Here is a 24,901-nt window from a genome sequence, read left to right on the forward strand (position 1 = left end):
GGGGCCCCACCTCGATCCTTGGGATCTGAGATCAAGTAATGCCTTAGCAGACCAGGTGCTCGGGAGCAGCAGCCGCAGAAGGCCATTGCTTTCACCTCCTGCACGTGAGCTCCCAAAGGCACCTGGTGGGCCACTGTGAGTAGCAGAGAGCTGGACTAGATGGACTCTGGTCTGATCCAGCAGGCTAGTTCTTATGTTCTTACAAGGCGTGCCAAGCAGGAGAATCCGGGAGGACTGTCCCACCCCACCCAGCCTCGCCATCCCACCCTCCTCTTCCTCCAAACAAAAACGCAGCCAGTGCACCACACAACTGGACCAGAAACAATCCCAACTGATCCATGCGGGCAGAGGACCAGGACCAGGAGTCATGGATTCAAGGTGAAGGAAAAGAGATAACAAAAGATAACAAAAATGTAGCATATTCTGATAGGCATTGGCAGGCTGCGCTGAAATCTATCTGGCATTCTCTATTTTATTGCCCCTTTTATCTTGAAATTCAAACAAAGTATCTAAGTCCTATTTTAGTGAATAGGACAGAACTTTCAGATTCTGCAGAGTTGTACCTTCTCTTGAATAATTCCAATCTTGAAATAAGCGAGAAAGTAGCAAAGTAACCACTAACCTGGATAGCTTTAAAAGGGGCTTGGACAGATTTATGGAGGAGGAGTCGATGTATGGCTACCAATCTTGATCCTCCTTGATCTGACATTGCAAATGCCTTAGCAGACCAGGTGCTTGGGAGCAGCAGTAGCAGCAGCAGAAGGCCATTGCTTTCACCTCCTGCACGTGAGCTCCCAAAGGCACCTGGTGGGCCACTGCGAGCAGCAGAGAGCTGGACTAGATGGACTCTGGTCTGATCCAGCAAGGCTCTTTCTTAGATTCCACCTAAACATCAGGAAAAACTTCCTGATTGTCAGGGCTGTTCGACAGTGGAATGCACTGCCTTGGAGAGTGGTGGAGTATCCTTCTTTGGAGGTTTTTAAAGAGAGGCTGGATGGCCATCTATTGGGAGTTCTCTGATGGTGTGTTCCTGCATTGAGGGGGTTGGACTTGATGGCCCTTGGGGGTCTCCTCCAGCTCTATGATCCTATGATTCAGCCTAACTTGAGAGGTTTCCTACTGTTACTACGCTAGACCCAGACAGTGACTTGCAGTCTTCCTTTCACGCAGTCACGCTCGGTTTCAACCGTCCCGTGCGCCGATTCACGTCAGAAAGCAACCTCTGTGTGGATCCTCAGTTCAAAGACCCAAAGGACAACCTACCTGACTAATGGCATCAGGTGATCGTTGAATTGCTTGTCAAAGAGATGAAAAATGGTATTGGCTTGGTTGACCACATCCAGGAAATAGAGGTTTGCCGTCCTGGAGTCTGGCGAGGGAATACCTGCAGTTAGATGAACAAAGACGCAGGGAAAAATCTGAATGGAGTTGTCGTAAGGGAGGAGAAGAATCTTTATTGGCTGCCGCCATCTGGTGGGGGCCTATCTCAGGAAGGCCCACAGCACCCTCCCTGCCCCAGGCTGCTTCCTTTCCCAACAGGGATACCTTTTGGGTGACCCAGTGAGGCAGGAGGACCCAGGCAGGACAACAGTTTATTAAAGAGGTCTAATAACAAACCAAATTCAAGCGACATAGAAGATGAGATCAGGAAAGGCCAGTAAACAAACTAATAAAAACCAGAATGCATCACATTTTATCATCCCATGCCATCTCCTGGAACGGGGCCTCCGGCCAATCCCTCCCCTCCCCTCCTCCCTCCCTCCCTCCCTCCCTCCCTCCCTCCCCCCCTCCCTCCTTTCCTTCCCTCCTTCCTTCCCTCCCTCCCTCCCTTCATGATGGATCCTCTCCGCAGCCCGGCTCCCTGAGAGTGAACCATCCTCTCCTTTGGGCACGGCCTTTTATGCATTCGCCCCTCCACCCTAATTGGTCCAACTTTCCCCTCCAAATCCTCTTTTACCAATCACAAGGCCCAAAGGGAGCCTAGGATATTTAGGTCTGCTAGCTACTTTAACACAGGCCTCCCTCTAGGCCTAGGATCATGACAGGCACTAAGAACACAATCTGCACAGAAAGGATCAGGAATCCTGTATGTCCAACATTCCAGGAATGCAGCTTACATTGGACACACAAACAGCTGCTTTACATTGCATGAAACCCCTTGGTCCCTCCAGATGAGACCCATCTACTCAGAATGGCCGTCGCTCTCCAGATTCTCACACTGAGGCCTTTCACGTCACCTGTTTCCTGATCCTTACTTAACTGGAGATGCTGGGGACTGAACCTGCGACCTTCTGCATGCAAAGCAGAGAGTTCTACACTAAGCTAGACCCCCACTATAAACACAGGTAATCATAATAACAATCTCATCAGATCTCAAATGCTAAGCAGGGTCAGCCCTGGTGAGTACTTGGATGGGAGACCACCAAAAAAGTCCAGGGTTCCTACTCAGAGGCAGACAACGGCAAGTCACTGCCGGATGATTCATGCCTTGAAAACCCTATGGTGGCGAACCTATGGCACTCCAGATGTTCATGGACTACAATTCCCATCAGCCCCTGCCAGCATCGCAGTCCATGAACATCTGGAGTGCCATAGGTTGGCCAATTGGCCATGCTGGCAGGGGCTGATGGGAATTGCAGTCCATGAACACCTGGAGTGCCATAGGTTGGCCAACTGGCCATGCTGGCAGGGGCTGATGGGAATTGCAGTCCATGAACATCTGGAGTGCCATAGGTTGGCCAATTGGCCATGCTGGCAGGGGCTGATGGGAATTGCAGTCCATGAACAACTGGAGTGCCATAGGTTGGCCAATTGGCCATGCTGGCAGGGGCTAATGGGAATTGTAGTCCATGAACATCTGGAGTGCCATAGGTTCACCACCACTTCCCTCTGGGGTTGCCAAATTTGACTGCAACCTTTCCCACCCGCCCTAACCTGGTTGGCCCAGACGAGCCCAGTTTCTTCAGATCTCAAAAGCCGAGCAGGACTGGTCCTAGTTTGTCCTTGGATGGGGAGACCACCAGGGAAGACTAGGGTTGCCATGCACCTGCCACTGAATGTCTCCGGCCTTGAAACACCTACAGGGTCACTATAAGCGGTCTGCGACTTGGCAAAATCCTGCACGCACAAGCGCATAGCAGGGAACTCACCAGCCAGCCCAGTTTCCAAGGCGTAATCGATGTGCTCGATGCATAAGAAGTCCACAAGCAGCGAGAAAATTCTGAAGGCATTCTTCGGCAAATTCGAAGGATCAGAGAGCTGGGGGGCGGGAGGGGGGGAGGGAGAGTAGGCGTTAGCACCATGAAGAACGACATGCAAGCGATTCCAGACCGACTGCCTCTGCAGTTTCACCTGAGCCAGACCCACTTTGGAGAGACGGAGCTGCAGGGAAGCAGCAGACTGCTGCTCGTGTTCTGAGAATGCGAGTCCCCATTTTGTGCAAAGTTCCCAGGCAGAGGCGTACGGCCTATAGGGACACGGGGTCACCCATATCCCCGGGTGCATGCCTTGCGGTTACATAGGGGGGTGCCGGATGCCCTATCCCACAATGAAATGGTATGTGCCCCAGCTGGACAACGCTGAGCCCCATGCCCCCAGCCTCCATGCAGGCTGGCTTTTGCTATCCCCAGGCCTGGGAATGGAAAGAGACGGCCTGCACAGAGGCGTGTGTGTGTGGTTTGATGCCATGCCCCCGAGCGTGGGCAGGGGGGCGCCCAGAGAAGGTGTTGTCCCCAGGCGCCAGTTCCCCCCAATACACCTCTGTTCCCAGGTCTCACAATGGCAAAAGAATGCTTGGGCACCTGTGGGTTGCAGACTCTTTCTCCCAGAGCCCCACATGGCTATGGGCATCTATCACCCAACTGTATTGTCGAAGGCTTTCACGGCCGGATTCAACCAGTTCTGGAGGGTTTTCCGGGCTGTGTGGCCGTGGTCTGGTGGATTTTGTTCCTAACGTTTCGCCTGCATCTGTGGCTGGCATCTTCAGAGGTGTATCACAGAGATGGTGGCTCCCAGTACTTAAAAAATGGACTGATAGCCCCACCCGCAATACAATGGACTCAACCACACCTTTGCATAGCAAGTCCCACCCAAACAGTTAATGATTGGTTCCCCACCCTGGGACATGGACAATATACCACACTAAACGGTCCCTTCTCGCTTAGACACAGTGAGAAACAAACTTTCCTCTGAAGATGCCAGCCACAGATGCAGGCGAAACGCTAGGAACAAGATCCACCAGACCACGGCCACGCAGCCCGGAAAACCCTCCAGAACCAGTCTCACCCAACTATCTCTCGCATTTAACATCCACACCGCTCTTTCTCCACCCTCGAGTTTCCTCTCAACTACATTCCAAACAGCTGGTGCAGCCCAGAGCACCTGAACAGGGAGATGGTGAAGCAGACCCTCGGGCCGTTAAAGTCAATATTGTCTGCTCAGTCTGGCAGCCGCTGCCCAGGTGATCAGGCAAAAACCTTTCACGTCACCTCCTGCCTGCTTTTTGACAGGAGGTGCCTGGAATCGAACCCGGGACCTTTTGCATGCCAAGGAGATGCTCTACTCTGAGCCAGGGCACCTTCCCCCATGCCTATATTTCCTAGAAAGAAAGGGGGCGGAGCAATAGTCCCCTTACTCTCCCCCCACTACTGCGCGGAAGTTCCCCACCACTAAGCCGCCTGCGAGAGTTCCCCCTGCTGGGCAGCCACCTGATCTGCGCGGCACCAGTCATGCCCACAGAGACACCCTCACTATTTTCCTTATTTAAGTCTCAATTGTACCCTTAGTTAGAATGGGTTTAGTTGCCTTTTGTACAGTATTCTGTGGGAGGGAACCTTAGTTAGACCCTGTCCCTTTAAGAAGCCCCCTAGAGGCAAAGCACTATCGCACTCTTAGTAGTTAGCAGTTCCTGTTTTACAGTCTGCTTAGTTTTTTCAGGTGTCTGGGGAAGGCTGGAGACAGCAATATCTCAGACGTTTAAAGTGCCTGCTTAGTTTTTTCAGGTGTCTAGGGAAGGCTGGAGACAGCAATATCTCAGACGTTTAAGGTGTTAAAGATCGACAGTATTTGAGCAGCCAAGTTTCAACAGGATTGCAAGGGAACAGTGTCCAAACAGAGGACACCGGGAGATCTCAGAAGCGGCACAAGCAGCGCAGACTTTCTTAAAAGCAGTTAATGAAAAGTTGTCTGCAATTTCTTCAAACAACCTCCAATCGTTTCCAGCATCGCAAGCATTCGTTATTAGTTAGACTTCACGGGTCAAAAAAAGGGCTGTGAAAATATTTACTGACCCCTCGCATCCTGGACATAAACTGTTTCAACTCTTACCCTCTAAACGTCGCTACAGAGCACTGCACACCAAGACAACTAGACATAAGAACAGTTTTTTCCCGAATGCCATCACTCTGTTAAACAAATAATTCCCTCGATAATGTCAAACTATTTATTATATAATTACTGCACTACTTTTTTCATCATTCCTATTACCCATCTCCTCCCACTTATGACTGTATGACTATAGCCTGTGCTGACATTTTATTTTATTTTAAGATTTTACATTTTATGTTTTCATTACTATTGATTGTTTCCTGATTGCTTACTAGACCTATATGACAATCATTAAGTGCTGTACCTTATGATTCTTGACAAATGTATTTTTCTTTTATGTACACTGAGAGCATATGCACCGGAGACAAATTCCTTGTGTGTCCAATCACACTTGGCCAATAAAGATTCTATTCTATTCTATTCTATTCTATTCTATTCATGGGAGAAGTCGGAGTCCTAAACTTTCAATATTATTAAACCGTTTTTTGAACTGTTGCTTATTTGTCCGTGGGTCTTACAATCTGTTCTGGCCAAGTGCAAGGCACCTGAATTTAGTTTGCTTGGGGAGCAGAACAGCACAAATACAGTGACTGCACAGTCACACAGCTTACAGGGAAGGTCGGGGCTGAGGGTAGTGATACCCTACAGAATATTGCCATCTTGAGTCTGCCGTGTACATTATTTGGAACCCCCAAACAACACGTTCTGAATAACCGCATCCAGAGGTGGGATCCAGCAGGTTCTCACCAGTTCCCGAGAGTGGGTTACCAATTATTTGTGTGTGCCGAGAGTGGGTTACTAATTGGGTCTGCTTTTCCGTTAGAAATTCCATCAGGTCCAAAAATCATAAAGTCCTGCTGTTTCCTACGTGGCTGGTTAGCGAAGGTAGAAAACGGGATAATTCTCCCTGTTGGGCTGTTTTAAAAACATGTTTTAGAAATATGGTAAAGTTCCTTGTTTAAGGAAAGTATCCTTCTTTTGATTTCTGGAAACAAAATTAAGTATTTGAAAGTATTAAGTATTTGACAGGCAGTCAATTAGAGGAGAAGTAGTTGTTTCTGTTGGCGGTAGACGATAGGACTTGCTATAATGAGTTTAAATTATGGACAGAAAGATACCAGCTGGAAATTAGGTACTTTTTTTTTACAGTAAGAGTTTTTGACAGTAACAGAGAAATTATTAATGCCCCGCCCCCGGAATGCCCGGCCACGCCCCCGTTGTGCCCCGCCCAGCTCCATTGGCACTACGCCACTGTTTGAATCCCACCACCATGGGAACCTGTTACTAAAATTTTTGGATCCCACCACTGACCGCAACCAAGCCTTGTTCAGATTTGCACTCTTAATGGAGAAGAGGTAATTTTATGGTGCATACAAACATACCCTGTGGCACCTTTCGAAAGCTTGTTTAGTTTCTTGTAAGAGATTAACCACGACTTCCTGTGACAGGAACGTTTCGCCGTGGGTATCGATGCTTGGTCCCAGAGGCAGGTTGGTCCGCTGCCTGATTCGCTCCTTGAGGTCTTGAATGCTAAACAGGGATAAAGGAGAGGGACAAGATTGTCCAAAATCAAGTCTTGCTGCTGTTGTTCTTCAGGCAATGCAAAGAAATCCGCCTTAATTTGATACATGTTTGGTAACGCGAGCTGCACGCAGAGACATCTCTGACTCTCGAGAAACTGATTGGATTAGACGCGCACGGCCCCCAAACAAGCAGACACGAAACTGCACTGAGACGCAAGAGTCCCCAAACTGTGTGCGTGATTTGCGTTATGTGCTGCTAAATCACTTCCAACTTATGGTGACCCTATGAACGAACGACTTCCAAAATGTCCCATCACAGACAGCTCTGCTCAGGTCATGTGACTTGTGGGGCGTGGCTTCCTTCATCGAGTCTATTCATCTCATCTTGGTTCTTCCTCTTTTCCCGCGGCCTCCAACTTTTTCTTCCATATCAACGTAACAAAAAAGTTACTGAAAATTTCTTTGTAAGTTACACTGTACACCAGCCTTCCTCTTTGGGGACTAGTGACATGGATTTTTGTATTTCGCTTTGTAGTCCTTTTGTTACAGGTTGTTATAGCTAGCAGTTATTATACTGAGTATGCTCTACCTCCAGCTGTCCGGGCCCTGCGGGACCTTGGTGAGTTCCGCTGAGGGCCATGCGACAGGAGCTATTCCACCCGGGCCTGGAGACTAGCAGCGGCTAGTCATGCCTCTACTGCCCCCCCCCCCCAACTGAGGCTGCCTGTCTTCCATCTTGGCTGGGCCTGATTTCCAACTCGGGCCCTGCCTTTCCCCCTCCCTCTCTGGCCTTTGGATCGGGCACCTGTTTTTAACAACTGTTGTTGTTTTAATTTCTATTCATTTAAAGTAATTGCTGCTATTAGATTTTAATGGGGTTAAGTTACATTTTGTATTTGTATTTATTTGTTGTCGTTGTGAACAGCCATATTGTGAGCCGCCTCGAGCCCTCTGGGGGTGAGGCGGCCTATAAATTGAACAAATAAATAAATAAATAAATTTACAAATAAAAGACACGTCCATCCAGATTTGAGGATACAGCCGCAAATGCGGCAGTTAAAAAGACCCAAGGCCGAACTCACCCTCCACTTCCGATGGCTCTCTTCTGGTGGTTTTTCGAATCATAATAGCGCTGCAATATCATAGAGCTCCTGCTTCTCAAATAACCAATTTCCACCTCGACGTAATTCTCCAGGTAGGAAACGAAGATCGATTTGATAAGCTTAGACAAGAAAGTCTGCTTATCAGTGCCCAAGTTAAACTCCATCAATTTGCTTGAAAGATTAGTAGTCCTTTATAATAAGCGAAAGGGGAGGGAGGGAGGGAGGGAGGGACGGAGGGAGGGAGGGAGAGAGAAAATGGAGACACGCATTTCTATTAAGTGAAAACAGGTACAGTGGCCTGGATCCTGCAGAGCCCCTGCCAAAAGGAAAGGAAGAAGAGCTGGGTTCTATATACCACCCCTTTCTCTATCTCAAGGAGTCCCAACATGGTTTACAATCGCCATTCCCTTCTCCACAACAGAGGCGGGTGGAGCTGAAAGAGTTCACAGAGACCTGTGCCTGGCCCAAGGTCACCCAGCAGCCTCCATGTGGAGGAGCGGGGAATCGAACCCGGAGTCTGCTGCTCGTGTGGAGGAATTTGACCTGGTTCTCCGTATGAGAATCTATTGCTCATGCACAAGAGCAGGGAATCATATCTAGCTCTCCAGGGGAGAGTCCGCAACTCATGCTGAAGGAGCAGAGAATCCAGCCCGGTTCTCCGGATTAGACTCTGCTGCGAGATGCATGGCCCATTACCTCCATACCTTAACGAACCCACGCCCAAGGAGAGCCCTTACCATTGCGCGATTTAACGTTGTGCCCTCTGCCCTATTAAAGGGTAGGCTCAGCAATTTAGATAAATCCGCAAGGTTATGCAGTTGCAAACTTAAAGTGGTTGAAACCCTGACTCACCAACTCTTGCACTGCACCAGATTTGATAACATCAGATCTAAATATACCAACTTACATTTTTTTTCTTCCAATCTGGGCTGCCTGATCTGACTAGGTTATCTCTATTGGTAAACAACTCGGACCCCGGTCTTTGTGAAGATATTGCCAATTTCACTGCAGAGATAGTTGAGAGTTCCCAACAGAACATATTTGTTGTGCTCCCCATGGGGCCTTTTATCTATCATGTATTCATGCAATTATCCCCGATTTATGTAACTCTTTCTGACTATGCCAATAAAGGCTTATGTATGTATGTATGTATGTATGTATGCATGACTCTGCTGCTCTTAAACACTACACCACACTGGGGTAAGAAGAAGAAGATAAGAAGAGTCTGGATTTATAGAGTCTGGCTTATAAGCTCCTTTCCCTTCCTTTCTCCACCACAGACACCTTGTGAGGTAGGTGGGGCTGAGGGAGCTCTGAAGAACTGTGACTAGCCCAAGGTCACCCAGCAGGAATGTAGGAGTGCGGAAACACATCTGGTTCACTGGATAAGCCTCCGCCACTCAGGTGCAGGAGTGGGGACTCAAACCTAGTGCTTTAGATTAGAATGCACCTGCTCTTAACCACTACACCACGCTGGATCTCGAGGAGCATTTTCCCAACTGAGATGACTCTTCTGCCGACACAGGACCCTCCTAAATTGGGGCAGGTAGAAGCAAGGGCCACCTTTCGCAAAACAGTGACAGGAGCCAAACCAACGATTCAGCAAAGTTAACTCCAGGAATGCCTGAAGTGACTCATCCTGCATTCTAGGATAATGCGTGCTGCTGACTCGCGACCAACTGACTGCAACCCATGAAGTTCCACCTCCTGGGGTTTTCAAGGCAAGAGACGAACAGGAAGGGTTGGCCATTGCCTTCCTCCGCACAGCAAGCACAGTCTTCCTTGATGGTTTCCCATCCAAGTACCAACCCTGCTTAGCTTCCCAGGTCTGATGAAACTGGGCTCACCTGGGCCCGTAACCACTTTTTGTCACAACTGCTGGAACTGACCCTGATTGTTCAGCACGAGGGTCAGCATTTCCAGAACAGACGTTGTTTATTTTGCCCTGACCTGGGTGGCCCCAGCTAACCTGATCTGGCCAGATCTCAGAAGCTAAGCAGGCTTGGCCCTAGTTAGTACTTGAATGGAAGGAAGACAAGGGTCACTTGGCAGGCAACGGCAAACCACCTCTGAATGTCTCTTGCCTTGAAAACCCTACTGGGTTGCCGTAAGTCGGCTGGAACCTTGATGGCACCTTGGGAACACATGATTGTCTATTTCACTTATCGCATTTGCATCCTGCCTTCCCTGAACTCAAGGCCGTGGGAAGAGAGATTCCAGGTCTCCGATACAGGGAGCATCCAGAACCAGACATGCTTCAATTCAGCAAGGGGTCTTCATAACACCCTTTCCATTCCGGAGCCACTGACCTTCATTTTTATACTGCCTGTACGACTGAGGACACCCAAATGACAGTCACTGAAAGGTCTCTTCTCCTCTACAATCAAAGCTTGTCACCCTCTTGAGGGGCCGGGAGGAGCCTGGTATTTAAACAGTGCTGAGCAGACATATACCCCACACATTATTCTGCATCTACCAAAGGCACCTCGCTGGGTTCTGCTCGCCACAGTTCTTTAAATACTGGCCCACTGGCTATTTCCGAATGCAACATTTTTTCCTTTCCGATGTTCCAACTGACTTAGATGTTCCCCTGTGGCCATTTTACTTTCTATTCCCAAAAGCCCGTGGTTCTGAGAGGCAGAAGTACACACGGGCAGATGACTGCAAAGGGGCTAGATCTAAACCTAAGCAGGAGATGAGGACTGAAAGTTTATAAGATACTTCTAATCCCCCCCTCCCCCCGGGGAAGAATCTGCAGCACTCACCTTGTATACAGATCATAGAGGGTCTGAAGATATTGCTCTGCGTCTGATTTCTTATGTTCTTCCAGCTGGTCTTTTATATAGCTCTGGGGAGCAAAATCCCAGTCTCAATCAGTCAAAACTTCCAGTTGGTTACCACTATCAGAAATTTATTTGTTTATTTGGCTTATCTCCCACCCTTTCCTGACAAGCTGGGCTCATTCCCAACAAGGAATGGAATCAGATACACATCTGTAGGCCTTTCATCCAATTTTGGGAAAGAACTGGACACAGTATTCCAGGTGAGGTCTAACCAATGCAGAACAGAGAGGTACAATTACATCCCTTGATCTAGACCAGCCATTCTCAACCAGGGTTCCCTGGTACCCTGGAGTGCCGTGAGCATGTCCCAGGGGTACCGCGGCAACACTACCGCCCCCCCTAGTTTTTGTGGTGTCTCCCACCGGCACCAGCAAGGACATGGAGCTGGCCCATGGGGCAGGGCCTGCCACAAGGTCAGCAGCCACCCCCACCCCCAGTGCTACCCTTCACCCTGGGAGGGGAAGGTGGGTGCGTGGCAAGCAGGGGCAATGGGAGGGGAAGGTGAAGGGTAACACTGGGAAACACTGACCTAGACACTATACTCCTATTGATACAACCCAAAATCGCATTGGCTTTCTTGGCCGCCGCATCACACTGCTGACTTATGTTCAGTTTTGTGGTCTACTAAGACTCCCAGATCCTTTTCGCATGCAGTGTTGTCAATCCAGGTGTCACCTATCCTATAGCTGTGCATTTCATTTTCTTCTACCTTAGTATCTTACGTTTTCCAGGGGCATTTTTTCCCCCAGGTGAGTTTGGATACCAAAATCGATCTCAGCTAGGAGAAAATAAAATGCAGGAAAGACTATACGGGGGTAAACACAAGGTGGTGAGGAAGTTCAATTCCATCTCCCAGGCATTGCTTTGGATGCAAAAAGTCAAAAACTCATATGCAGGTAGTTTCAGAGAGTAACCATGTTGGTCTGCAGAAGAATAGCGAGATTGGAGTCCAAGAGCACCTTAGAGACCCACAACATTTTCAGGGCATACACTTTCGAAAGTGCACACCCTTGAAAGCTTGTACCCAAAAAAGCATTATGGGTCTCTAAGGGGCCACTGGACTCGAATCTAGCAGCACAACCCTGTGTTTGACACACAATCGAAATCAACTTAAATAAATGGGTATGCCACTATAACCTGTAGTCTGACCCTAACGTTTGATGAGTTATGCCGGCAAAAAGAAAAAGCGTAGGTGCAAAGATGAACGCATCGCATTTGTTTACCAAGCGTAACCTGCGCTATTAAAAAAAAGGACCCGGTACATTTGAACTTTCATCACACTGCCCTTGAAAGATACAAAATTCTCACCTGAAGTCTGACTTCGAAGATACTTTGGATAAGTTTGGCCATCACAGTCTCGGGACTGCTAAATATGTCTCCAACTTGTTTGTTCACGGTCTGGCAGAGAATAGCCGTATCTTCGAAGATATCATTCCTCAAGTAGGCTCCCTGCGACGTAAGGAAGGAAAGTGTCTGTCGTTAAGATGTCCGTTGTTGTAAAAGAACGGCTTGATGCTAGTGCTGCCAATCCCCTAGCAAGAAGAGGAGATCCCACAACTGCAGATCCCACTGCCCGCCACCTTTTGAAATGGGGAAAAATAATGCAGCTTGGGAAGCGATAAAAGGGTCACTCCAGGAACTGTAAAACCGCTGATTCCCAGTGATTTCTAGAGCTACCCTTTTTCATTTCCAGGAAGGACACGAGGCTATATTTTATTTTTAATTTTCTCCTGCACAACACTCTGCACTCCTCTTACCAGTCGCCAAGCACTGGCAACCCTATTTGCAGCCCATCACTTCACTGATGGAGGAGAGAGTCTATCAGAGGCTACCAGTCATGGGGACTTAAGGGAACCTCCAGATTCAGAGGAAGAAAAGCTATGACTACCAGTCCCAGGAGCTAACATCTGGGGAAGGCCTCAGCTTCTATGCCCTACGGTCAGATCTCCAGAGGAACTGGTTGGTTGCTGTGTGAGACGGGATGCTGGACTAGATGGACCCCTGGTCTGACCCAGCAAGGCTTTTCTGATGTTCTTCTGATGTTCTTCTGAAGGCCTCAGCCTCTATGGCCTGTGGTTGGCCATCCAGAGGAACTGGTTGGCCACTGTGTGAGACGGGATGCTAGACTAGATGGACCACTGGTTTGATCCAGCAGGGCTCTTCTGATGTTCTAATGAAGGCCTCGGCCTATATGCTCCTTGTTGACCTCTGGAGGAACTGGCTGGCCACAGTGTGGAATGAGATTTAGGACTAGATGGATCCTCAGTAGTCTGATCTACTAGGTCTCTGATGCTCTTGAGACTCAAGCCATCCTCTGACCCATGGAAACTCCTTCTACAGAAGCTGAGCTTGGATGTCCACGGAAGGCTGCTTAGGTCAGAAGGCAGCTTCAGGCTCAGGTGTCGCAGTACAAACCAGCGATTAATCGACAGGTGTCTTTTTCTAAATTTGATCTTTTTTTCAAATCAACCAACGGCTTACCTCTTGGCACTGTTTTATATACACATCAACACAGTGGGAATAGCCCTGCAGAGAAAAAGAAAACACGGTTCAGCCACCTTTTCATTAATTACTGCTAAAGAATGTCCTGGGGCAAGGGCAGGATAGATGGCTCTGTGCTTGCCAACCAAGATCACCAGGAAAAGAAAGAAGAGGGTTTGGGTGGACCATCACTGTGCCCCAGTAAGGTGGTTCCTATACTTTTGCACAAATACTTGTTCAAGATACAACCTCTCATGAGAGTCAGCGTGGTGTAGTGGCTAAGAGCAGGTGCACTCTAATCTGGAGAATCGGGTATGATTCCGCACTCTGCCACTTGAACTGTGGGGGCTTTCCTGGTGAACCAGATTAGCTTGTGCACTCCAACACATTAGCTTGTGCTCTCCAAAACATGCCAGCTGGGTGATCTTGGGCTGGGCACAGTTCTTCAGAGCTCTCTCACCCACCCACCTCACAGGGTGTTTGTTGTGGGGGTGGGGGGAAGGGAAAGGAGATTGTAAGCCCCTTTGAGTCTCCTTACAGGAGAGAAGGGGGGATATAAATCCAAACTCTTCTTCTTCTACTTACCCAGGCAAAAATATTATTTCCCCCGCCCCCCAACAATGTATTTTTTGGGGGTGCTGCGTGGTTTCCGGGCTGTATGGCCATGTTCCATACAGCCCGGAAATCACACAGCACCCCAGTGATTCCAGCCATGAAAGCCTTCGACAATACAATGTATTTTTTTGCTGTCAAGTCACAACTGACTTATGGCGACCCCAGTTTTCAAGGTGAGAGATGTGTAGAGGGGGGTTGCCATTGCATGCCTCTGAGTCAAACCCCCCCCTCCGTATTCCTTGGAGGTGTCCCATCCAAAAACTAGTCAGGGTCAGGGCTGAAAGTATGTGACCGGCCGAAGGTCACCCAGCAAGCTTCCATGACACGTAGGGGGTTTGAAACTGGGTTTCCCAGATCCTAGTCGGAAACTTTAACCACTACACCACGCTGGCTCTCTCGGACAACAGAATACATTAGTGTAAATGCTAGAAAACACCTTGAAGGGCTAGCTGAGTATATTCATAATGGTTGCATGGTCCTACGGGGAAATACAGCACTGTCTACAAAACTGTACCCTTGGGAGGTGGGGATGTTTAGTTTGGTGAAGAGAAGGTTAAGAGGTGGCATGATAGCCATGTTTAGATGTCATGTTGGTGAGGGAGCAAGCTAGTTTTCTGCTGCTCCAGAGACTGGGACCAGGAGTCATGGGTTCAAGGTGAAGGAAAAGAGATTCCACCTAACTTCCTGACAGCCAGGGCTGTTGGACAGTGGAATTCACTGCCTCGGTGTGTGGTGGAGTCTCCTTCTTTGGAGGTTTTTAAAGAAAGGCTGAACGGTCATCTGTCAGGAGTGCTTTGATTGTGTGTTCCTGCATTGTAGGGGGTTGGACTTGATGGCCCTTGGGGTCTCTTCCATCTCTATGATTCTATAACCAAACCTACTGCAATATTGACAGGCTGAAAAGCCTCCTCTGAAACGGTTTAAAATCTCTCCTCTCACCTTAAAGTGAAGCAAGACCGCAGCGACTTCTCTCATCCTGGAGATCTGGCTTCTTCGCTGGGCATTCGTGAATTCCTGGATCAGTTGGCACTCGAGATCATGATACTTACCTGCAGGTGGGCGATGGGGCGGGGGAGAGAAACAGACTCAGTGAGCCAAGGAGAAACAGGGATGCTTCCGAGGGGCTCCAAGAGAGGAATGGCAAGAAAGGAGACAACTTACTTGCTATTTTGGATTTCACTTCAGAAAACCTGTTGACAAACAACAATGACAACTAAGGCATGTGCCTTCAAAAAAATTCAGAGTGTGAGATCTCAGTTCCCTTTGCCGAGGGCAATTTCACATACTATCGTGTTTCCCCGACAATAAAACAGTGTCTTATATTAATTTTTGCTCCCAAAGATGCGCTATGTCTTATTTTCAGGGGATGTCTTATTTTTCTGTGTTCTGTTCATCGGACATGCTTCCAAACAAAAACTTTGCTACGTCTTACTTTCGGGAGATGCCTTATATTTCGCACTTCAGCAAAACCTCTACTACGTCTTATTTTCAGGGGATGTCTTATATTCAGGGAAACAGGGTATATATTTTTAACATGTACACTGTCAGACACCCAGAGAATCTACCCAGAACTGTCATTGCAAAGAGAACGGGAATGTTTTGCTAAGGATAAGGAGGGTTGCAATTCTAAAATGATTTTCCAAAAAAACAAAACAAAAATGAACTTAACTGTGCCCGGATGTCAGCTCATCCCCTTTGCTTCAAATAGAATTAGAAGGAGCAGATGAAAGAGAAAGAAATCACAGAAAAAGTTGCAGGATGCACCTTACCTGTCGAAAGGTAATTCCTGGGCTATCAAGTGCAGCTTCTGAATAATGTCAGCTGCCTCTTCAATCTAGAAGAGGGGGAAAAAAATTACAATATTACTATAAAGGAAAGCTAATCCAAAAGATGGCTCGCTTCCCAGTATCCTCATTTCACATACAAAAATGGTAACGTTTAGTTTTGAAAATCCGAACTGGGTCAAAGTAGCAGCATGAAGCACCTACCCACGAGTGTAACGAACAAGTTTCCTTTTGTAAAGTTCGACCCCATTTTCACAGCTCAGGTCCTCTTTCGAAACTCACTAAATATTTGATATGTAGCCTGGGCAGCCAGTGCAGAATGAACGCACGTAGGGAGCAGCGAAGGTCGATGCCGGTGTGTTTGCTGCCTCCGCACGGGGCACCCCAGTTGGTAGAGGGTGCAAAGGCACCAGCGGCCGACTGCCCCTCAACGCCCCGGCTGGTAGGTAAACTGGCAACACCATGGGAAAAAGGTACAATGTACCTATTCCTATGCAGGAGTGCTCAAGCCGGCTGGACATTACAGCAAGCCCCATTGAAGTCTATGGTGGGAAAAGTTAATTAATTTTTCCCACCATAGAGCTTGCTGAAGAGCCTGGCAGATTCTGTGCTTTGCAGTGGCTCCACTGTAACCAACGGGGAATTTCTGAGTGTGTGAGCAGGCTGCACATTTTTCAAGGTAGAGCCACCAGACTTTCATGGTGGCTCCAGGAGGCCCTCCTAGTAATAGCATCCAATTTTGGTGAGCTTTGCTTCTGGGGGCGGGATGGGTTGAGAGAGTTCTGAGAGAACTCAGTCAGCAGGCTTCACGGGCAGGAGCGGGGACACAAAATAAGCCTTTTGGGGGCCCATAAAATTGAACCCCCAGGAGCAAAGTTCACCAAGCCTGGATGCTATTACCAGGAGGGCCTGCTGGAGCCACCTTGAAAGTCTGGTGTCTCTATCTTCAAAAATGTGCAGCCTGCTTACACACTCAGAAATTCCCCATTGGGTTACAATGGTGTCAAGGCACTGCAAAGAAGAGAATCTGGGAAAAATTCTTGGGGTGCCTGTCAGGGGTGCATTTCTAAAGCTAGTGGCACCAAAATTTCAGGGTACCATCTGGAGACTGTCCTGATGACACCACCCAAGTTTGGTGAAGTTTGATTCGGGGGGGGGGGCAAAGTTATGGACCCTCAAAGGGGTAGCCCCATCTCCTATTAGCTCCCATTGGAAACTATGTGGGATGGAAGCACCCCATTTGGGGGTCCATAACGTTGCTCCCCCCCAACCAAACTTCACCAAACTTGGGTGGTATCATCAAAACAGTCTCCGGATGATACCTGGAAATTCTGGTGCCACTAGCTTTAAAAATGTGCCCCCTGCAGGCCAAAATGTAAAAACACTAAAAAATGCCTCCCAAAAGCCCAAATACCTTGCATTCGGATTCGTTCATAATTGGGCAGGACATATTCGGCTGATTTTGGCCTGAATATGCCCGAATTCGCCCAGATTCAGGCCGAATCCAGAATTTGTTGCACCTGAATCTCCATCCTTATTTTAACCCCCAGCACAGATATGTCAGGCCCACGACCCCTCCTTTCCTCCCCTGAAGCAGGAAGGGACTGTATCACAATATCACACACACAAACATTCCTCAGATGGCAAGAACTGGGATGAAAACACTGCAGCTTCCACACACCGCCCCGCTCCTGTAGCTGCAGAGATGAGGGCAGACTGGTACAGAGAAACATTCCCAGCGTGTTTAAGCAATGAGCATTTAGGAGAAATAAATATGGCAGGACCCTAGAAAAGACATCAGAGGGTCATAATAGTCTTCCACTTGTAAGCTGACCATGTTGCATGTGTACTGTAAACTGCAAAATCTCTCTATATAAAAATCTATCACTGCGTTTTTTGGCTGACAGGTAATCTCCCAAACTACTGGACTGATTGCTTTGAAATTTTCACACAACGTCGCATTCGCGTGCGGCCAGGTTTCCATACTGTTTCCACACCTCCTGTTGTGTACATGTCACAACTGTGCCAGTTATTGTGTACATGCCACACCTGTGACAGTTGGAACCACAGCAACACCCTCTGATACAAGGGAAACAACCATGCCTTCCTTGAAAACGGCTACCATCTGGAGTGAAAAAGATGGGGCCTGCCATCTGGACATGGCCCACCCACCCTAGAGGAGGAAGGGGAAGGTGAGGGAGGGTCCGGGGGTTTGCTGGATCAAACGCTCTGAAATTTGAACACAACGTAGCTCATGTCTCCCAGCGTGTTTTAAGCTAGGTAATTTGCTTGCAAGGGAAGGGAGTGAAAGAGACAGGGCCCGCCACCTGGACATGGCCCACCCACCCTAGCAGAGGAAGGGGAACGTTAGGGAAGGACGGGGCGGGGTGACATGCAAGGGAACGGGAGAGAGTGAGGGGAGTGAGGGGCCCCTTGCCCCTCCCCTCCCTTGCAAGCATTGTGCAATGACACATGTTCGAACCGTTAGCTTCCCTTTTCTTTCTTTTCCACTTCACCAAACTGAGCCACAGCAACGCGTGGCCAGGCCCGCTAGTAATTTATAATACTGAGGAAGGAAGTATGATATAATCTAAGTTTGATATAATCTAAGATTAAAACAGCCACGGCGCAGGAAAACAAAGATCAAGAAAGAGAGCTAAATAAAGAGAAAAACAAACCGAGACATTGTTCAGGAGAGCAGCATATATCAACTAACAGATTAGGAACGTGAAGAGAAAGGGAAACAGACATTTGTTGAGAAACGGGCCAGGTCTAAAGGAAGATGGCTAATAGTAGTATGTTACAGGGATTTATTGATCACACAGTTTTCAAGACAAAAAGGAATTCTGAAAAGAAATGAAAAGGCTATCTAGAAATGTAAAAGGTTGAAATAATCTGGTTAAGAGGATAATTTTTACACTGGGGGGAAAAAAATAAAAAGAGGACCTTAACAATGTCGCAGGAGACCCACATATGTGAGGTCTGAAATCTGTTAATGAATGAGAGGCTTGATGAAGTCTATCCAGCGTGTGATAATTCTTAGACAAAAGGAGCAACAATCCATGTTAAGGATGGGAATTATGAGACAGAGAAAATAAAAAAGGAACTCTTCAGGAAAATTGATCCTCTAAGCAGGAGGCTACATGAATAAATTAACGAAATAGCTCTATGGTAATGGATCTGCTCTTAATGCTAACCAGGGGGTATTTTACAAGAATGCTTTTCACAAAGTGCTGGAAGTAACTGAAAGAGAAATAGTTTTGGCAAGGAGTTTTTAAACGGAACTGATAGAATGAAACAGAAAAATCGTGACAAGAACTCTTCTTAAGAAATTCAGAACAATAACAGAAACTGTCTAAGTGTTATCTGGAAGCATTTAAACCTGGACGATATTCTTGTTTTATTTTATGATTTAAACGTTTCTACCCAATGTATTGTTGAAGGCTTTTCCCAGCAAAACCACCAAACTGGCTTACAATAAAATGCAAGAGAAAATAAACATACATGAAAGAAAACCGACAGGAAAAAAAACACCTTTCGACCTCATGAATCATTTTCCATTACAGATCTCGTTCAACTTAACATCAAGATTGTGTACCAAGGAGGGAAATACAGAGGAAAGAAAACCTCAGCGTTAAATGGTGATCATTCTGCTACCCTGAACAGTTTGTAAGAAACTGAAAAGCCTTAGGATTATTCTAGTGCCAGAAATTGACTTCCATTATATGGGGCGCCAGTAAGGTGCAGGCAAAGGAGCAACCTGTAAGTGCAGGATTTTCCCAAGGAATGAATCAGTTTAGGGATACCACTTATAACAGCAGCACTGGGGGGGGGGGGGGGGGGAAACAGCTCGATTAAAATCTAACAGCAGCACGGGCCAAAAACAGCGGTGTGAGGACGGTGAGAACACCGTTTTAGGGGAGACCTTTGCCCAGCCGCTGCTGCTGAAGTGAAGCTGCAACGTCTTATTTCCCCCCAAATGGCGTATGTGTGACTCGCTTTTCAAAAATGCCATTCTGCAACAGGTGCTGAACGAATGGCCGGGCAGGAGGCGCTTCTGCTCCGACCGCGCTTGTGTTTCTCTCTGGCCCCTTCCGCACACGCAAAGTAATGCATTTTCAAACCGCTTTCACAACTGTTTGCAAGTGGATTTTGCCATTCCGCACAGCTTCAAAGAGCACTGAAAGCAGTTTGAAAGTGCATTATTCTGCATGTGCGGAATTAGCCTTTTACTTCTGGTTCACGTCTGCATAGCCACGCAGGCGCATGGGGCCAATCAGGGTCTCGCGGGATGTCAGCGTGGCTATAAACGGACGGCAAAAAAAACCCCTGCTGCGCCCTCGTGCGAAGGCCCGCCATGGCCCAGCCAATTTTCATGCTGTCCACGGGGCGCCTGGACATGCGAATGCCCCAAGGCTGCAGTGTTTTTGTTTACACCAACTGCACTCTGTTTCTGGCCCATGCGGAATCCGCCTATGACATCACATCCCACTGAAGTCCCACCCCTTCCCAAACCCTGCCCTCCTCAGGCTCTGCACAGCAACCCTGGACTTCTATTCCATTCAAGTACTAACCAGGGCCAACTGTGCTTAGCTTTAGAGATCTACAGAGATGCCAGCCTGAGCCATCAGGACATAAGGACTGTGTGCCATCAAAGTAACACCCAAAACGTTTTCAGGGCAAGAAAAAGAAGAAGAGTTTCGATTTATACCCCACCTTTCTCTCCTGTAAAGAGACTCAAGGCGGCTCATAGACTCCTTATTCCCTTCCTTTCCCCACAACAGGCAGAGGAAGGTGGGGCTGAGGGAGTTCTGAGAGAACTGCGACTGGCCCAAGGTCATCCAGTAAACATCTGTGGAGGAGTGGGGAAACCCATCCAGTTCACAAGATTAGAGCCCATCAACCACTACAGGAGCAGCAGTGGCATAGGAGGTTAAGAGCTCATGTATCCAATCTGGAGGAACCGGGTTTGATTCCCCGCTCTGCCGCCTGAGCTGTGGAGGCTTATCTGGGGAATTCAGATTAGCCTGTGCACTTCCACTCACGCCAGCTGGGTGACCTTGGGCTAGTCACAGCTTCTCGGAGCTCTCTCAGCCCCACCTACCTCACAGAGTGTTTGTTGTGAGGGGGGAAGGGCAAGGAGATTGTAAGCCCCTTTGAGTCTCCTGCAGGAGAGAAAGGGGGGATATAAATCCAAACTCTTCTTCTTCTACACCACACTAGATGCAGAGAGAGGAATAGACGTGGTTTTCCATTACTTGCTTCTGTGTAGCAGCCCTGGACTTCCTTGGTGGTCTCCCATTCAAGTACTAACCAGGGCCAGCCCTACCCAGGGCCAAAGATTGATGAGACAGGGCTAGTCTAGGCCTTCCAAATCAGGGCTTTAAAGTAGTAACTTGGCTTAAAATATGAAACCATAAGAAAGAAAGAAAGAAAGAAAGAAAGAAAGAAAGAAAGAAAGAAAGAAAGAAAGAAAGAAAGAAAGAAAGAAAGAAAGAAAGAAAGAAAGAAAGAAAGAAAGAAAGAAAGAAAGAAAGAAAGAAAGAAAGAAAGAAAGAAAGAAAGAAAGAAAGAAAGAAAGAAAGAAAGAGAGGGAGGGAGGGAGGGAGGGAGGGAAGGAAGGAAGGAAGGAAAGAAGGAAAGAAGGAAAGAAAGAAAGAAAGAAAGAAAGAAAGAAAGAAAGAAAGAAAGAAAGAAAGAAAGAAAGAAAGAAAGAAAGAAAGAAAGAAAGAAAGAAAGAAAGAAAGAAAGAAAGAAAGGGACCTGAGATTTCATTGCTTGCCCAAGGGAAAAGGGAACTAACAGTTCCTTAAAGCCTAAATGCATATTCCGGTAGCACTGCCCTGTACAATCGAAAAAGCCTTCTCGAGATTCACAGAGGAGACACTAGGGAGAAAAATTAGGCCAAGGGGTTTAGAAAACACACACACACAAGATTTTCAAAGTCGTCTTTAACAAAGTTACGCTCTCAGCATTTTTCTAAATCGCTTATGATTTTGCAAAATTAAAAAAAGAAGACAGCACGGCCCTGCTGAGAATGACTGAATTCGCAGGCAAATAAAAGTCCATTTGCATTTGAAAACAATGGAACTCGAGCAAAAATCGCTCACTTGGGAGTCGCAGCGCGGAGAAGTTACAGCAGAGGGCTGTAATTAGGACAACTCTGCTTACGCCGCACAATCTCTTTCAATCCTGCTGACGGGGGCCTTACCTTTTCAGGGTTGGTGAAAACGTCAGACTTCAGCTCTCCGTCGAGAAACTCATTAAAGTATTTCATCAGCTTGTGAGCCTCCACGAGCCGCTGCCGTGGCGTGTTTACCCCCTCCAGCAGGTCGCCAAGGTGACAGACTTTGGTGGCCACGTAGCTGACGTGCTCGTCCAGCTCTTGGAAGTGTTGGAAGGCAACCTGGGAGAAGCGGACGGAGAATGCAATAACGTGTGTGTGTGGTTGTAATTAAGGAAATCCGAGCTATTCACCGGCAGCCGAAATGGAACAAAAAGCTCAGAAGCCAATACAGGGAAGATTCAGACCCTCCCCCCCCACCCCCCAGCCATTCTCCAGTGAAATGAGCATAGGCGCAAAGTAATCAAAGGCGAGCGGATGAAAGGCCAGGACGCTAGGCGCTTGAATCAGTCCGGCTCTACTGGTATCAAGCGCGTTGCTCAGCGGCGGGGGATCCGCTTGGTTTGCAGAAGGTTCCAAGTTCAATTCCCGACAGCGCCAGTAGAATGGGCTGGCCAGAAGGTCGTGTGAAAGATCTCTGTCTAGAAGAGGCGTATCTAGGGAAAATGTAGCCCGGTGCAAAATCTGAATTCCACAACCCCACCCCACCCACCCACGGGTCTGGGCAGCCCCCCTCCCCGCCCACAACCAAACAAATTTTTTTGCATCAGGTCTGGGGGGAAGGAGGAGGGGTGGGGGGCGATTTTCTGCCCCCTACGTGACTAAATGGCCACAGCCCGGGGACATTTGATCCCATATGCCCCCCCGGGGCGGTACACCCCTGCTGCCTAGATCCTGGAGAACTGCTGCCAGTCTGAGTAGATAATACTGACTTTGATGGGCCAAGGGTCTGTCTCAGTAGACAGCAGCTTCGTGGGTTCGCACAGTCACAGATTTGGCCCAATCCCCGCATACCTGCATCAGTACTAATGCAAAGTGGCTCTGCTAATTTAGTGGTACGCACAGAAAATTTTAATCTCAGGAAATGGAAACGTGTAGCTCAGTAAGAACATAAGAACATAAGAACAAGCCAGCTGGATCAGACCAGAGTCCATCTAGTCCAGCTCTCTGCTACTCGCAGTGGCCCACCAGGTGCCTTTGGGAGCTCACGTGCGGGAGGTGAAAGCAATGGCTTTCTGCAGCTGTTGCTCCCGACCACCTGGACTGTTAAGGAATTTGCAATCTCAGATCAAAGAGGATCAAGATTGGGAGCCATAGATCGACTTCTCCTCCATAAATCTGTCCAAGCCCCTTTTAAAGCTATCCAGGTGAGTGGCCATCACCACCTCCTGTGGCAGCATATTCCAAACACCAATCACACGTTGTGTGAAGAAGTGTTTCCTTTTATTAGTCCTAATTCTTCCCCCCAGCATTTTCAATGGATGCCCCCTGGTTCTAGTATTGTGAGAAAGAGAGAAAAATTTATCTCTGTCAACATTTTCTACCCCATGCTTAATTTTATAGGCTTCAATCATATCCCCCCTCAGACGTCTCCTCTCCAAACTAAAGAGTCCCAAACGCTGCAGCCTCTCCTCTTAAGGAAGGTGCTCCAGTCCCTCAATCATCCTCATTGCCCTTCTCTGCACTTTTTCTATCTCTTCAATATCCTTTTTGAGATGTGGCGACCAGAACTGAACACAGTACTCCAAGTGTGGTCGCACCACGGCTTTATATAAGGGCATGACAATCTTTGCAGTTTTATTCTCAATTCCTTTCCTAATTATCCCCAGCATAGAGTTTGCCTTTTTCACAGCTGCCATGCATTGAGTTGACATTCCTGTGGAACTATCAACTAAGTAGACTCCTGTATAACCAAATCTAGCTGATGGTTGCATACACACATGGTTTGGTGATTGCTTCAGGCAAACAGCCGTGCTGGACTGCAGCAGCAGAACATGACCCGAGCCCAGGAGCTCCTTAAAGACCAAAACAATTTCCTGGGCGTAAGTTTTCAGGAGCCAAACCTCCCCTTGTCAGATACAAGTAGGAATGAAGATCCCTGGGCTCTTATATCCCAGCCGGAAGGTGGGAGGGGTGTCGTTATATTTTACAGCCAGCGAGGTATAGTGGGCAAGAGCAGGTGGAGTCTAATCTGGAGAACTGGGTTTGATTCCTCACTCCTACATTCCTGCTGGGTGACCTCAGGCTAGTCACAGTTCATTCAGAGCTCTCTCAGCCCCACCTGCCTCACAAGGTGTCTGTTGTGGGGAGAGGAAGGGAAAGGAGCTTGTAAGCCACCTGGGGGCTCCTTACAGGAGAGAAAGGAGGGGTATAAATCCAAACTCTTCTTCTTATTCTTCCACGGACTCCCTTTTTTGGCAGCACCTGCTTGTTTCTCTTTTGCCCTTCCCACTGCTAAATGATTTTTTATTTACTTCAACTCAACATCAGAACTGATTTGAGAACTGTATGACCAACAGGATTTATGCTCCTTTCTGATAAAATAAAAATGGCTAAGCTTCTAAATAACTCTAATGTTGAAATCTCTGAAGCTGTTGCTGTATTTTTACTCTGTGGACTGCAAGTTGCGCAATAATGACCTTCTTATTGTATTTGGAATTCTTGACACACACCGGTTTTATGCCTAATAAAGGTTTTGGATTTGATTTACTTCAACTGACACATCCTCTACTTTTCATCCTGCAAGGCACTCAAAGGAGCGGACCCTCAGGTTTCAAAACAATCCAACATCCAATGCGTTAAAAACTACAATAAATCCAACTGTGTGGAACCATATGGGATTAAGTAATGAGCCGATTCCAATACTAATACAATCCCCCCCACCCCTCGCTCTACTTGAGCATTCTTGTTGAGGCTGGCAATAAAGACAAGGCGGCTGCTCGTCATTTTAATTGCTGGTAGATGTGTGGGAAACACGCTTAGCAATTTGCAGAGTGCTCCTCTGCTACTTCTGTTTTGTTTTTGCTATTAAGAACATAAGAACGAGGCTGCTGGATCAGGCCAGAGTCCATCTAATCCGGCACTCTGCTACTGGCAGTGGCCC

General features: G+C 47.8%; 1 protein-coding gene across 1 annotated transcript in view; it reads right to left on the reverse strand.

Moving 5' to 3' along the window:
* Nucleotides 1-24,901, reverse strand: part of EXOC5 (exocyst complex component 5) — a 38,527-nt gene that overhangs the window by 6,622 nt on the left and 7,004 nt on the right. Inside the window, exons 6-16 of the mRNA XM_048484668.1 lie at nt 21,886-22,080; nt 15,660-15,724; nt 15,052-15,080; nt 14,830-14,939; nt 13,276-13,320; nt 12,103-12,243; nt 10,717-10,799; nt 7,931-8,140; nt 6,708-6,855; nt 3,150-3,258; nt 1,264-1,384 (exon numbers count right to left, since the gene is read on the reverse strand). Coding sequence (XP_048340625.1) covers nt 1,264-1,384; nt 3,150-3,258; nt 6,708-6,855; nt 7,931-8,140; nt 10,717-10,799; nt 12,103-12,243; nt 13,276-13,320; nt 14,830-14,939; nt 15,052-15,080; nt 15,660-15,724; nt 21,886-22,080 — 1,256 coding nt within the window. The remainder of the gene's footprint in view (nt 1-1,263; nt 1,385-3,149; nt 3,259-6,707; nt 6,856-7,930; nt 8,141-10,716; nt 10,800-12,102; nt 12,244-13,275; nt 13,321-14,829; nt 14,940-15,051; nt 15,081-15,659; nt 15,725-21,885; nt 22,081-24,901) is intronic.

Source organism: Sphaerodactylus townsendi, linkage group LG02 (genome assembly GCF_021028975.2).
Source record: "Sphaerodactylus townsendi isolate TG3544 linkage group LG02, MPM_Stown_v2.3, whole genome shotgun sequence".
Taxonomy (NCBI): domain Eukaryota; kingdom Metazoa; phylum Chordata; class Lepidosauria; order Squamata; family Sphaerodactylidae; genus Sphaerodactylus; species Sphaerodactylus townsendi.